This window comes from Sminthopsis crassicaudata, chromosome 1, assembly GCF_048593235.1.
Source record: "Sminthopsis crassicaudata isolate SCR6 chromosome 1, ASM4859323v1, whole genome shotgun sequence".
NCBI classification, from domain to species: Eukaryota; Metazoa; Chordata; class Mammalia; order Dasyuromorphia; family Dasyuridae; genus Sminthopsis; species Sminthopsis crassicaudata.
This window is the reverse complement of record NC_133617.1, coordinates 274,918,106-274,933,753: the sequence shown is the minus strand read 5'-3', so window position 1 is coordinate 274,933,753 and position 15,648 is coordinate 274,918,106. Positions and strand designations below refer to the sequence as shown.

Genomic DNA, 15,648 nt, shown 5'->3' with positions numbered 1-15,648 from the left:
CTCCAAGCATATCCTCGTGTACAAACATACCAATACACACACACACACACACACATTCATACCCCTTTCCATATGTAAACATAAGGATAAAAATATACAAATGCATACCTGTATTGTGAGATGTGTGTATGCATGTATATATGTGTGTATTATATATGCACATACATTTAATCACAGATATTTGTACATCTGCATGTCTATATGCTTCCCTACACAGGAACACTTACCTATCTCCCACAAGTCCACTTGGCACATACATAGCCCCATGCTCCCAAGTGCCTCTCAAACACACACGTACCCTTATTTCCCACATGTGTTCCATTCAATATCTCCAGCCATATGCCCCCTCATGCATTCATCTCCCCATGTCTCACACATACATCTCTGTATGTCTAACATCCATATAACCTTCCATGTCCCCCACATACTTCTCTTACACATATGGCTCTCCCACAGATCTATCACCAGGTTACTTCTAAATATCTTTCTCCATATAGATCCCTTCCAGGTGCCTCTCCTACACCTATGTTTCCCATACATACACAGACTCTAGTATTCCCTCCTCCACATACATAACATTCGTTGCTCTTCCCCTACTAACAAGTAAATGGTGCCAACTAAAATTTTTCATATATCATGCCATTTGGAAGGGAGTCACCATCACTATGTTATTTTTTAAAAAAAGAAAACTCTTACTAGTAGGGAGGAGGAGTCAGGAGAGATATATAGAATTTTTACTCCCAGTTCTTAGGATAGTTCTTTATAGAGACATGAGAATGTGGCCATTCTTGGGACTCATCTCTAGCAATGTATACTTTTCTCCACTCATATGAATCCCACATTTCCCTTACACACACACATATCACATGTTCATAAACACTCTCATAGACTCACACAGTGGGTGTAAAACTAAAGAAACATGAAAACATAAGTAAAAATCTAAAAGCATATACACATACAAATTATACAGTCATAAACACAAATATCAATATAAACTTATAAGAAACTATCCTAACATCATTCAAATTTTTAAAATTTTTATTAATAAGAACGTATCTATCATCTGCAGTGGGATATTAGTGTATTCTCCTTTTTAAAGCGATGGAAAAGTAAAAGCCCATTTCAACCAAAATCCAAAGAAAGATTAAATGGGGTTATTTACATGTTCTCCTAACCTTCAATTAGACCTGTAAATGGGAAAATAACTTATGGCATTGAAACCATGAAGGCAAAAAAAAAAAAAAAAAAAAAAAAAAAAAGAGTGGAATGTGTAAGAAGTAGAGAGGAAGGAGCTAATTTCAAAAATGATACTTTGATATATAATCCGTGATTTTTAATATATATGGTGTCCTAAATGTCTTGGTGAAGTTTTAAGCTTTAAGACTTTTAGAATACCTTTTTTAATGTCTTTAGAAAGAGACTGAAGTAGTATGCTTCCATTTCTCTACTCAACAATAAGCTTCTCCCTAGATTTCTATAATTTTAATAATCCTAACAGTGGAATTCCATTAAAAGTTTGATTCCATTAAAAGTTTTCTAAAAGAAAAGGATAAAAACATCCATTTACTTTGCTTCCTCAGAAACATCATCCCTTTTCTGATGTAACCCCACTGACTCGTCTCATATTTTTTACTTAAAAATAATTTGGAAGGACCAATGAAAAATTAGTGATTTCTTCAAAAGTATGTCTTTTAGACATTTCACTGGGCATCTAATCTCGTTCTTTTCCCTTTGTCCTATTTTTTCAACTATCTGCAATGCATCAGAAAAGCTAAAAACAAAGGAAATGAGTAGTCCTCATCTCTTTTAACTTTATGAACTATATTTAATTTTACTGACTATATATCAATATTGTCATCCAATCTGTCATTAATAGATATCAGATCTGACAATAGGTAATACAACACAGGAAATAGCAATGTTAACAGCAGCACCTTTGAAATAAAGAAAAAAAAATACTTTATGGCTAGAATAGTGATAGCATGAAGAATAATTATATTACAGATCACAGTAATAGCTAGCAGTAAAGTAACAGGAATGATGCATAGATAACTTACATTTATGGATCTCAAGTACTGAATACGATCAATTCTTTAAACTTCAATATAATATGCAATTCATAGGGTTGAAAATTTATTATGATAACTGAGGCCTATCTTAGGCATTAAAGCTTTTTAACTTGTCATAAAAAAATTTTTTTTTTAAGAAAGACACCAGTTAATATGATCAATATCTAAAAAAAAAACAAGGCCAAACTCAACTTTTTTTTCTTAAGAAATTAAAGGAAGAATTCAATGTTTGCCAAGTGGAAATTTCCAAAATTAGTAACACGTAGAGTTTACATATTTTCAAAGGGATATTATAAAGAATGATAATTCTAAAATAAAACCTAATACAAATTTTAAAGAAATCTGCATTCATCTAAAAGGGATAAAAAAAGGTTTAATAATTTTACTTGGTTTCACAGAGACAGGAACTAAGAGTAATAAAATCAAATGCTGTAATTGAAGAAACAATTTCAAAGAACTTGACAATTCTCTAAGAACAGTATTTTCTTCATAATTAAATTCACATTCATCTAAATGTCAAAAATAATAGCTTACCTAATTCCTAAAAACAAAAATAAACAAACAAAAAAACACATTATAAATAAGCACCTGGACGACATCATTTCACCAAGGGTGGTGTTGAGCCCTTGGTTAAAGTCTTCACTTAAAGATGTCCTAGGCAGGTCAGATAAGGCGGGAAGAGGTGATTGGAAAGCTACTTTGGGCCTTTCTGGTGGAATCCTCTCTTCAAAAAGTGAAAACTTCTTTTCAAAATATCTTGAGCTCATACCTAACTGTTTTAGTCTATCAGGCTAAAAGGAAAAAAAATAAATGATTATTCTGCAAATACATTGATATTAATGACTGAAAGGGGCTTTAAGAGATAATCATTCCCACCAGCCCTGAGGTCAGAACCTGAGTTCAAGTCTAGCCTCAGACACTTCCTAGTTGTGTGACCCTGGGCAAGTCACTTAACCCAATTGTCTCCGCAAAAAAAAAAATAAAATAAAATAAAAAGATAATCATTCCTAACCTCCAATGATATAATTAAATAACCCAAAAATTCTTCAGCCATTTATGCTTCATCACAAAAATGATGAAAAGTATTATTTCATCATTTTACAGATCAGGAAACTAAGGCCCACAAAAATTGAGTGAATGAAAGACTGACAGAATAAAAAAAGGACTGAAGAAGGTGCTAAAGGCTACAGAAGCCAGGGCTCTTTTTTGTGGGAGCTACATTTCTCCCTATACAGGTGGCACAGTAAAAACAGCTTGAAAGACTAGATGGGGGTCATGGGCACAGGAGCTAAAGAGGTGCACTTCCCTGGGCATTGGAACACTAGCCCCATCAGCTTATACTTGTACAGCACTTTAGAGTTTACCAATGGTTTTCTTTACAATACTGGTCCAGGATGCATTGGAAGCTGTAGACTAGACATTTCTACCAAGCCACTGAACTAGTTCTGATCCCTCCGGCAACAGGAACATCACTTATCCTCATCTACAAAATAATGGAGGCAACTAGGTGATGCTAGGCCTGCAGTCAGAAAGATTTCCCCTTCCTGAGTTCAAATCTGATCTCAGACACTAACTAGCTGTTTGACCCTGGGCAAGTCACTTAAGCCTATTTGCCTTAGTTTTCTCATCTGAAAAATGAGCTAAAATAGAAAATGGCAAACCATTCCAGTATTTTTGCCCCAAAAAACTCAAATAAGGTTATGATTTCAGGCATAACTGAATAATTAAAAAACAACAAAAACAATATTTGTATCACTTACATCCTAGGGTTGTTGTGAGAAAAGGCCTTTGTTAGACTATGAAAAAGCCTTATTGATGTACAATACTGTCATTAATTCTTCTGAATTTTATACTCTTTTAAGACTAGCTCACCAAAAGTAACATCAATGTTACTTAAACATTAGCAGTCTTATACTTCCTGTATTTAATCCAAAATAATCTGAATTTTGTTCAAATAGAAAAAAGTGTCAAGATCTTCAGAACCCATAACAACCTTATATGTAAGTATATATAAGTATAATGCTATGCCAACTACAAACTTCATTCTATCATGTACACACACACATACACACACGTATATATACTTGTACCATATTGGTTTCAAAAACTTTCTTTATAAGCAAGTAGTCTCAAAAGCCAATAATACTTAATTTATCAATAATTAAGATACAAATAGCTAGGTGCCACCTTGTCACTGAAGTCCTCCCTATCTTTGATGTAAGAATCATTTCCTTTCAAGATCTCTGAATTACCAAATATCTTCTCTGAAAGGTAACAAATAGCTTAAGCCTCCAACAATGCTCCCATCTCTCACTTCATATATCTCCCTCAGGGGTACAAAGAGGCTCAAAGATCATACTAGACAGATATTCCTAAGAACTTAGGGTTCTCGGAAGTCTTAGAAGAATTTGTGAGTCAAAGCCATTACTTCATATATGATGTAAATTAAATATGATTTTGTGGGCTGGCTTGGAAATCTTCCTAATATGTACAAATATTTTTCTGTATATGATTTCTATAGTCACTTCTAACTTTAAAATGTTAGCAAACTACTTAGTTTATAACAGAAATGTGTTCCATATTCCAAAGTGGAATATGGACATAACTTATCTCAAGGTAGGAAATGTCTATAATTTTAAAAGCTTACTAAGTTGGAATTTTCAACCTATCATAGTATTTCTTCCTACTAAAATGCACTTAGTTTTAGATATTGAGATAAATCCCAATTATATGTGCTAAGAAATGCGAAGAGTACAGATGATCACCAATAATTTGTATTCTTGATTCCTTTTGATTTTATTACATCTTTTGTAGCTTATTTAGCTTTCTAGTAATGATTCAGACTAAAGTTAAAATGAGCTTGTATTTTCTGAGTACATATTTGTTATAGCTTTATGAGAAAGCCACTCAAAAGCATGGTAGGTGGCAAGAGCAAACTAGCGCAATAATTAAAATGTGAATTTGAACATAATCAAAAATTAACCAATATGAATAATTTTATCTTATACTACTTTATCTTTTTCTAAGCCTAACTTTTTCATAAACTTTTTTCATTTTCTTAAATACTTTTAGTCATCAACGTACCATGATACATCACAAAACATGCATTCAAGACCAAATATTCCCTTTAGCATTTTAGTTATTCAACTAGATAAAAACAGCATTTCAGATAAGAGAAATAATTACCTCCTTTTTACTTAGCTGCAATGACGTTAGTAATCCATTCCGCTTATAATGAGAATTGCAAAATTGAAGTACAAATAAGATTGTTACTTTCACATCATTTTAATTTTTACAGTTACTAAAATATACTTATCAAAAGAGAATGAGAGAATTTTTAAATAAAAACAGAAGTTTCCTTAAAAAATATTCAAATTTGAAGGTTAACCAAAATGGGGTAGGTAAAGTGTTACTTTATGTCATACATTTAAAATAACTTTGTCTTGGTACATTTCTTTTAGTACACTATGACACTGCATTTGAGAAAAGCAAAGATAATTTTTATTAAAATTAAAATCATGAGCTAAAAAGGGAAAATAAAATGTTTTCTTAGAAAAATGAAGAACTACTAATAAACTGACTTTATATTAGTCTGTTTTATAAAACATGAACTCAGGTTGAGTGCATAAGAATAATACATTCTTAAATACCTGAGTTTACTACATATTATACTTTCTTAAGGTTCCTTGTTTTTATAATTCTATTTTCCTCCCTTTTTTTCCCCACAAAATTTTATTTTAAGCATTTATGCTTATACCTTTCATGGAAAAAGATCCATTTAAATGAAAAGTAAAACATTCTACTGATATTCTAAATTCTCACCGATTTTTCTGGGTCAACTTCTCCAGTAGCTGCAACACTGAGTTCTAGTTCTTTTTCGCTAAATGAAATGTTTAAAAAAAAAAATTTTTAAATAAATGTTAGAATAACCATTATAATAGGTGCAAGTCTAAAGATCACAAACAATAGCATTATGTGTAGTTCACTTGCTCTCCAAAAATAAACTTCCAATGTATAGTTCTGACTACAATCCTGCTGAAAAATCTTAAGTGATTTCTAATTTTAGTGTTGCTAGAATAAAATGCAAATTCCTTAGCTTAGCACTGACACAGAATATTGTCTTCCAGTTTTATTTCATAGCACTTCTTTCTTCTCTCCTCTCCTCTCCTTTTTTTTTTTTTTTTTACAGATACTTTCTGTTTCAAAAAAATATGGATAACTAGATGTTTTCACAAATTTAAAATGCTACTTTCAGCTTCTATCCCCACAGGTTTGACCCCACATTCTTGCAATCTCTCCTCTCCATCTTCCAGAATTTTTTCTTCAAAGTTTTTTCCAATCTTCCCTCTTCTCCAAAAGTATTTTTTCATCAGGCAAAATTTTTCAAGAACACTTCGCTCAGAACTCTCCTTCAAGTCTATTACTATGCTTTCTATCATATCCATTCATACATATATTTATATATGTCTCTAGTAGAAGGGAAGCTTCTTGATGGTAGGGATAGTACTCTCAATAACTTTATATAATAGGTACTTAATAAATATTTACTGAATTGGCTATAAATAACCATATGCAGTTTTAATTACCATTGATTCCACCAAAGTAGAGCAGAAAAAAAAAATAAATAATTCATTTCTGAGTAATTTGGTGTTTGAGCACAAAGCATGCACATACACATATGCATGTGCATGTATATATATGTTATAGCCAAACTTTAAGACTAACCAGCTTTCATAGCAAAAATTACCATTAAAAAATATATCCTCTATTCATGAGGGAAAACCTATTTTGTTTTGTTTTTTTGAAAACTTTTATTCTCCCTTTACAAACAAGATGAACAATGTAGAACTTAATTCATTATAATCCATCATATATTAAGCGCTCATTCTGTTCAAGAAACTGCCCTACAAAGGTTATGGCATAATATATACATCCACATATACTGAGAAGGCAAGAAAATGAAACAATGAGAGTAAAAGTGAACAATATTTTCTTTTACATGTCTAAGAGGAAAAAGTCCATGAATATGTTTATGCTTATCCATAGAAAAGAAACTATGTAGGGTGGATATTATTTTTTGAAATTTATATTAAAGTAACAATGTGAAGACAATAATCTAAAGCTTTAAAATATGTATCTAGTATGGATATATATTCCTATTTTTATCTTTGATATTTTTCACTAAGAACAAGAAAAATTTTATTAATATATTTATTATACTATTAATACTATATCAATAAATTAATTATCAATATTCTATTTAATTAATTTGTTATATTAATTTACTAAGTTTAATGTTGACTAAATTGAATTTAAATTAATGTTGCTTGACAGTGGTGTTAATTGATTAAACTTGATGTTAATTTAATTAACCCATATGATTATTTATGTTATGCTAATGGGTATGTTATTAATATATAATATAAATATTAAAATATTCCCTCATATACTTGATTGATTTTCATATTAGAAAATGGCAGACAGGTAATTTTATGATGCTAAATCACATTTAGGGGGAATAAAACCCACAGTAATGGCTAAGAGCATAATTTAAGCATGCTCAAATTGCTTCCAAATTATAAGAAAAATTTAAATCTATGCAATCAGAGAGGCATAACCATCAGGAAGTAGACAAAGCATAAAACCCAGAGGAAAGACTTCAATTCCAGCCTCTGACATACCAGCTGTGAAAGGTTAGCTTTTAATAGTCCAACCAATTCTCAAAGACTATAAATTATAAAGTGCCAATCTATATTGGTAGAGAGTATTTCTTCACCAGAGTTCCCTTATTTCTAGTTAAAAATTGTTTTCTTCCCTCACTAAACCACAGAATAAATTATTTGTTAATATTTTGATTCAAAAAAATAGATTTTATTACCGTCTCTTATTCCTCTGCTGTTGAGCTATTTGTTCCAACAGTTCTTGTCTGTACTTTTCTTTCCTTCTTCGAATAGTATCTCGATCTTGACCTGCTATAATAGGTTTAAAAAATGTAATAACATTTAAAGAAAATATACAACTGGAAACTTAATTCTCTAGCCTACTCACTACAATAGCTGTCTAAATTTCTCTCCTCTATTCACTTCTTTCCTGAACTGCCTTTCCCTTAACCTCTCAAGTAAAGATCTTGCTTCATACCTCCCAAGAAAATTGAAATCCTTCATTGAGCTCTCTCTTCTCCATTTCTCATTTTTAAACTCTTCATATCATTTTCGACTAATTCCTCCTTTAATCCAATCCTTACCAAAGATTATCTTCTCTCTATAAGATTAATCTACTCTTGGATCCAACTCCCTATGCTCTAGCTCACTATCCCCACTAAAATACCTAATCTTTCAGTCACCATCCAAAGATAACCTTATCCTTGCTTTATATATATTTTTGGTATACCCATATATGTGCATATCTTTTCTGCTTACATAAACTGAGACAGAGAATATTTAACTTGGGTCTACAAAAGTTCCTCATTTCCAATTAATTCGGGCTTAACAGTTCATCTTAACTTTCAAGGTTCTCCAAAATCTGGTCCCACTTTACACAGCCAATGTTAAATCTCCCGCTGCTAATGAACATCACAATGTAACTGTTAATCTTCTCTCCAATCAAGCTAATCTGTGTGACAAACTTTTGTTTCAAAGTATTCCTTTCACTTAGAATGTCACAAAATGTTATGCCTTCCACTGATCCAAATCCTACCAAATCCATGTAGGCCCAACCACAGTCACATTTTTTCCATAAAACTTTCCTTGAACATTTATACTTAAGCACTGTTTCTCTTCTCTGAATCTCTACAAAAGATACTGTCTGTAGTTTTGGGTATATATTTCCATTTAGATAATATATATATTATGCAGTCTTGTTTTCTCCAATAAAACTTAAGTTTTTTTTGTTTTTTTTTAAAACAGATTATGTCATTTATTTTGTAGCCATTACACATATATCACAAATTTTAAATGGCAATGATAACCATAATAGCATTTATATTATTTATGAGCTAGGCTTTTACAAATATAAAAGTATTTCATTCCAAAAATATTCTTAACAACTTTAGTAGCAAAAGTTAAAGTCGTTACAAGAAAATCTGATTTATGCAAAATTCAAACAACAGAAAGCTTGATGTTTCAAATTATATATTATACTTGGTTTTAATAAAAAATAAGCAAAATTATATCGGGGATTTAATTCTAAAGTAATTTTGAAAAAAGTGAACCCAATTGATACATATTCTATATAGAGTAACTATAAAATTACAATTTATTATCATAATTTAAATTACCATTGAACCCACCAAACTAGACCAGAGAAAATAAATAAATAATGTCATCATGGCGAGGAGGGAGGACACATAGATAGGTAGGTTCAGGAGGTTCTGAGTTCAAAAACAGCCTCAGATACTTTCTAGCTATGTGATCACTTAATCCTGTTTGCCTCAGTTTCCTCATCAATAAAATGAGCTACAAAAGAAAATGGCAAACTATTCCAGTCTTTGCCAAAAAACAAACAAAAAACAAATCAAAAAAAAAAAAAAAAACAGGGTAACAAAGAGTCAAATACTACTAAATGGCTGAACAACACAAATATAAACAAACAAGCATTTCCATATATGTGCTTTATGTCTTCTTTAAATTATTATTATCTTCCTTAAATGTCCTCTTTTCTTCTTTGCACATTTCTAACTTGTACACTTTCCTCTATGCCCAGGTAAAGTTTCACCCCTCTTCTTCATTCATAGCTACCCTATGATCTCTTTATATCCATCCCACATCTCTTTCCTGAGTTCTATTCCTACATATTTATATTCAATACTGAATTATTTAGAAATCAAACAGGTCAACTCTAGAAAAAGTTGTCATTTACTTTCTGCAAAGAAGAAAGGACTAAGAACTTATTCAGTTAACTTTAACTCTGCACAAATGTTTATAAAGTTCTCCCTCAAACTCTTATCTGTGTCAACAGTCATAGTGAAAGTCCAGAAGGAAAGCTATAAAATCCTGACACTAATCCTGACACCAAAGATTATGGAGCAAGTCTTATGCTGGTTACCCTTTGGAACGTTCGAACTAGTGATTGATCACCCCTCAAAAAAATGAAAAAAAAAAAAATTCTTTACCATACTTCTATTTTCTACTTATGAAATTTTATTATTTTATTTTATATCCCTAAACTATTGCAAGAACTCCCCATTTCCAAAATTGTAAACAGGTTCAGCTCTGCCCAAGTGTACTACTTTTCTTATAATACCCTATTTTTATAGATAACAGATTTATCTTAAGGAAAAATAAGAAAAATGAGCCCTCAGATACCCTTTTTTATCACTCCATTCTTTTACTGCCCTAGAATCCTAGGAACTAGAAAAATGAAATCCCTCTAACATGTATCATAGAAGAGTGTAAAGAGCTACAACTGAGCAGATGCAATGTAACCTAGCACTTGAGGCTAATTACCAATTGGACAATTCTTTATTAACATGTTTGGAGGATGACCCTACTTAACGTTATTGCTATGTGCTTGTGTAATACCTCCCATACTTGTGTAATACCTCCCGTGCTGATGGGTTTGTGCATACCTGTCTCTAATAAGATCCTTCAGCCCAGAAACCCACTAGCAATCCCCACTTCCCTTTGGTGCTTTTCACCTTTCTTCCTGAGATGTCAAGGAGGGCGTGATTATCTCCTTTTTGGTGTTTTCACCTCCATTCCTGAGAAATCAGGGGGGGGGTGATCACCTCCTTTTTGGGGTTCTCACCTCCCTGAGAAGTCAGGGATGGTGTGACAACCTGTGTTCTAAAACAAAAGAAAGTGGGAGATGTAAAGGGCTACAACTCAGCAGATGCAAGGTAACCTAGCACTTGAGGCTAATTACCAATTGGATAATTCTCTATTAACATGTTTGGAGGATGACCCTACTTAATTATTCTGTGCTGGCTTGATCAGTGGGTGTGGACAAAGAAGGGGAAGTGAGATCAGTGGGTGGAGTAGGAGGAGATTATTCATTCTTTGGCAGTAAAGAGAGAGGAAGGAGATAAAAAGATTCCTATATCTAATCCCCTGAGAGTGACCCCAAAAGAACAAGAATAAAGACTTTTGCTTATCCTGACTCCTGCTGATTCTAAGATATCCAGGGTCACAACAGAGGGGAACATTTTTATATATGAAAAAGAAAAGATTTTAAGAGGTTAAAACTGAAAACATAGAACTTAAGGGTTCTAAGCCCTCAGGATGCTGCTATGAGGTGGAGGAGAAGAGGACTGAAAGTTGACAGATGCTGGCATCTTTCCTTGTCTCCACCCACAACTAGCTCTTCTGTGAGTCTCTACACTGACTCTACATCTGGTTTTGCAACCCTGCTGCTTGACATCTAAATTTGAAGGAGCTCATGGACTTTATCTCCCCTTCCTCCTTTTTTACAACCTGACCAATCTTAGACTCTGAACATTTACAATCTGAGAAAGAGGCATGTAAAGATTTCATTTCACCTCTTCCTGATACCTGTCTGGCAACCATTATCTATGAATAAATTTCTTTAGGACATGAAGTTGTACGCATGTGGCCTGTTTGTTCATGTTCTATTTATTACAAAATCATTCCTTAGGAAAGCTGCCACTAAATGTTAAGGAATAATCTGAATAAGAAAATTCTAATCAGATATCCTTTTTGATTATTTTTTATTAACTCTAAAATGAGTCATCTGAAAACAACAATAACAAAAACAAAACAGGACATTAAAATTTAAAAAATAAAAAGGTTGCACAAATTTTAAAATAAATATAATTATTGTATTAAAAACAAGACAAATAACAATTGTAGATCTAAAATACTTTTATACTAACTAGCTAGGTTATGAATTTATAAAATTCTCATAAAGCTAATATTTTTCTAACAAAAATGATCCCTTAGAAAACCTAATAATTAAAATCTCACATAGATCTACCTACATTAAGCTATCATAAAAATGTATATTTTTAAATGCAGAACACAATATTTCTGTAAAGGCCTTGTCAGTAAAGAAATGTAGACATACCAAAAATCATCCCTGCAAAAGGACTCTCCATTTTAATAGTGGCAGACTTTGATCGTTCACCACCATGACGGCTGTTTGGCACACTGGTGACAACAGAAAATGAAAATTAAACAGATTCCAAAAATGCACAAGTAAATATTTTATTATGAAATATTAATATGTCATTTATTCATATGCTTTTAAAAGTCAGTACAGTGTAGTATATCTTAGTAAATTTACAATAAAATCGTGAATTTTTTATTTCTGTTTATTTTCTTTGCAAGACATAAGGAAAGTAACAAACTCTTGTGTAAGCTTTGGCAAAGTTTGATTGTGGGGCTCTTAACTCACAAAGAGCCCTACTTCATGCTGAAAATTCCACACCTAGAAAAGAAATACTCCAAGGAACTTTCTATGTAAGTTAATATTTAACAAGTTTTCATAAACTAAAAGAAAAATTGGGGTTTTTCTACACACTTAAAAAAAGAAACCACAAATAGAAATGATCTGAATCCTTCAGAAGAGGACCAATTAATTATAACCAAAAGAGGCCATTTTCTTCTCTCCAATGTTAAAATTTTGTGATTCTACTTTTTCTCAAAGGAAAATATTCAGCTCAACATATGATAAGTAAGTTCAATATAATCTGCAGGTTTCTCAAAACTAGGGCCTTATATAAGAAATATGGACATAACCATACATCCCACAATTTTAAAGAACAGTCCTCATTTCAAGAGGAAAAGTATTCCTTTAACAAGGTTATAGACACAGATACAGATATAATCTTTTCTCAGAAACTGTGTACTGATCTTTGTTCCAGAAAACATGGCCATCAGACATATATATATGAAAGAAGGATGTCCTTCAGCCTTCTCACAACTATAATGTATACAAAAAAGTGAAATATAAAAAAAAAAGTTCATTTTAGCAAGAAATATACCGAGAAAGGATTCACAATTAGAAAAAATACTACTTCATATAAACACAAACTTGAAACAAAAAAACCTTTAAAATATATATGGCCCTAAAGAAACAAATTTATTAACTAGCAAGAAATCTTTAGCTCCTTTCCTTTGCAATTTTGAAATACTTTAAATGTATTTCCATAAGAGTAACATATTTTATACCATATAAGATTCTTATTTCTAAAAATGTTTTGAAAGATTTATAATACTGATACTGAGGTTTTTAATTTATAGCTTACATACAGCAATTTCTTAAAGAAAGAAAAAATGCTAGGACCTAACAAATACTGCTTCTAAAGCAAATTTCACCTCCCTATTCAACAACTTTTTAAATTATTTACTCCTTGTATCAAGCAACTCTGATCAGAAATATATATATATATTCTCTAGTCATTAATTTTAGATAGGTATAATTTTCCAGAAAATGACCAAAAAACAAAATTAAACTACATATTATACCTGTTATTTCCGGCCGATGAAACACGTATGTTTGATTGTTCTGGAAAATCTTCCTCATATTCCATAGGAGGAAATCTTTCTCTTCTGTTTCTGTACATCCTTAAAAATACATGGTCTTATAAAGTATACTCCATCTACAATTCAACCTTTTTACATCTCCCAAGTTTGGTTTTTTTACATTAGATATAGAAAACATTAAATGGAACAGAATGTTATAATGGAGTTTCATTGTAAATACATTAATATCAATTAAAATACAATGACAAATAAAAGATATTACAAATCTTTAGAATCCAAAATTTACTATAAATTATGGCAATATAATCTTTATAAATTCAAAATGCCGAATATACTTTTTTAATATTAATCGTAACACATTTTTTTTTTTTTACCAATTATTTCTTTAAGAAGCAAGATACTCCCTGTAAGATCAAAATTTAGAGAACCCAGGCATTATTTCAATACAAAGGTAGATAATAAAAATAACACATTACCCCTATGAATACATTAGGCATCAAATCATCAGAAAGTGTTTAATACTCTTAATTACAAGAAATTTATACCAAAAGATGAAAAACTACATAAGAAACAGAGTAAGTCATGGAAAAAAAATTATTTTTTTTTTATTTTTAATAAAATTTTTCTTAACTTTTTTTTTTCCATTTGGCAAACACTGATTTCTTTAGTTGAATTTCTCCTAGAGAGAAATCAACATGATATTTTAGATCTACACATATTGGCACTTGTAGTATAAATCTAGTAATTTTATGTTCATTGTAAAGTTAAAATTATCATGCATCACTTTCCCCAAGAATACCATCATAAAAGTATGACTTTTCTAAAATATTAGTGATATTGTTCCAAATATTTAAATTTTTTCATTCTTTACAAAGCCACCATACATAGACTTCACTTCATATACTCAATAGGAAGTAATATCTATGAAAGAAATCAAAATAGCTTGGCCAGATACACAAACTCTCCTACTCTTTACCTGTACATGCAAAATAATAAGTCTTCATGAGCCACTTTCAAAAGATTAATGCTATTTTCATTCCTTTTTGTCAAATTTCATTTCAAACCTTAAATACATGTACCAAAATGTCCCTGATTCCATCAACTTGCATTGTTTTCTAGCTGCTTCTCTCAAAAAGCATTAAACAAACAGCAAACTCAAATTAAACACAATTCAACAGTCTCCTGCTACAATGCAAAGTCACTGTTAGCATTAAGTTAAATATAGTTTTAAAGTACACTATAAAAAAGATCCCTGAAAAATAACCAGGTTTGTGAAAGTATAAGACTTTCAAGTGCAAAAATAAGTCTAAGATCACAGAACAAGAAGAGCAGTTAAAGTACTGAAATTTATCCTAATGAAACTTCTTAATTACCTTATAGCCACTAGCTAACTCAAATTTTAGCTGAGTTTTAACTAGAATTTCCATAGATTATCTTTATACAGGATGAGATCTATGCTATGGAAAGGGAAAAATTTGTGAACAAATAAGAGATAGCATTATAAAAATGCAAAACAGATAATTTTGGTTACATTAAATTAAAATGTTTTTGCACAAATAAAACTAATACAATCAAGATTAGAACGAAAGTAAAAAGCTGGAGAAAAAAAATTTACAACAAATGTTTCTTATAAAGACCTCATCTCTCAAGCATATAGAGAACTGAACCAAATTTACAAGAATACAAGTCATTCTACAATTGATTAAAATTAAAAGATATGAACAGGCAATTTTCAGATGAAGTTACAGTTATCTATAGTCCTGAAAAAATGTTCTAAATCACTAATGATAGAGAAATGAAAATTAAAACAATTCTGAAGTACCACCTTCACACCTATCACATTGGCTAATGTGGCAGAAAAGGAAAATGATAAATGTTGGAGAAGTTGTAGAAAAATTAGGACACTATTACATTGTGTTATAATTATGAACTAATCCAACCAATATGGAGAGCAATTTGAAACCATCCATCCCCAAAGGGCAATTAAACTGTGCAAAAATTTGTTCCAACAAAATCACTACTAGAACGGTATCCCAAAGACATCATAAAAAAGGAGAGCATCTTACAAGTACAAAAATATTTAAAGCAGCTTTTTTTGTGGAAGCAAAGAAATGGAAATTAAGAGAATGTCATTAACT

General features: G+C 31.2%; 1 protein-coding gene across 14 annotated transcripts in view; it reads right to left on the bottom strand.

The window, feature by feature from the left end:
* Positions 1-15,648, bottom strand: part of CSPP1 (centrosome and spindle pole associated protein 1) — a 125,091-nt gene that overhangs the window by 53,517 nt on the left and 55,926 nt on the right. For 9 of the 14 annotated variants that reach the window (XR_012484336.1, XR_012484335.1, XM_074278826.1 and 6 more), the window contains 6 exons: positions 13,493-13,591; positions 12,090-12,172; positions 7,948-8,041; positions 5,892-5,949; positions 5,256-5,297; positions 2,658-2,860 (listed from right to left, as the gene is read on the bottom strand). The exons of 2 other annotated variants lie outside the window; for them this stretch is intronic. Coding sequence is in view for 10 of the 12 variants with exons in the window: in XM_074278826.1 (XP_074134927.1) it covers positions 2,658-2,860; positions 5,256-5,297; positions 5,892-5,949; positions 7,948-8,041; positions 12,090-12,172; positions 13,493-13,591 (579 nt within the window). In the remaining 2 variants the exon portion in view is untranslated. The remainder of the gene's footprint in view (positions 1-2,657; positions 2,861-5,255; positions 5,298-5,891; positions 5,950-7,947; positions 8,042-12,089; positions 12,173-13,492; positions 13,592-15,648) is intronic. 3 more of the 14 variants (XM_074278828.1, XM_074278831.1, XM_074278827.1) reach the window with 2 other exon arrangements.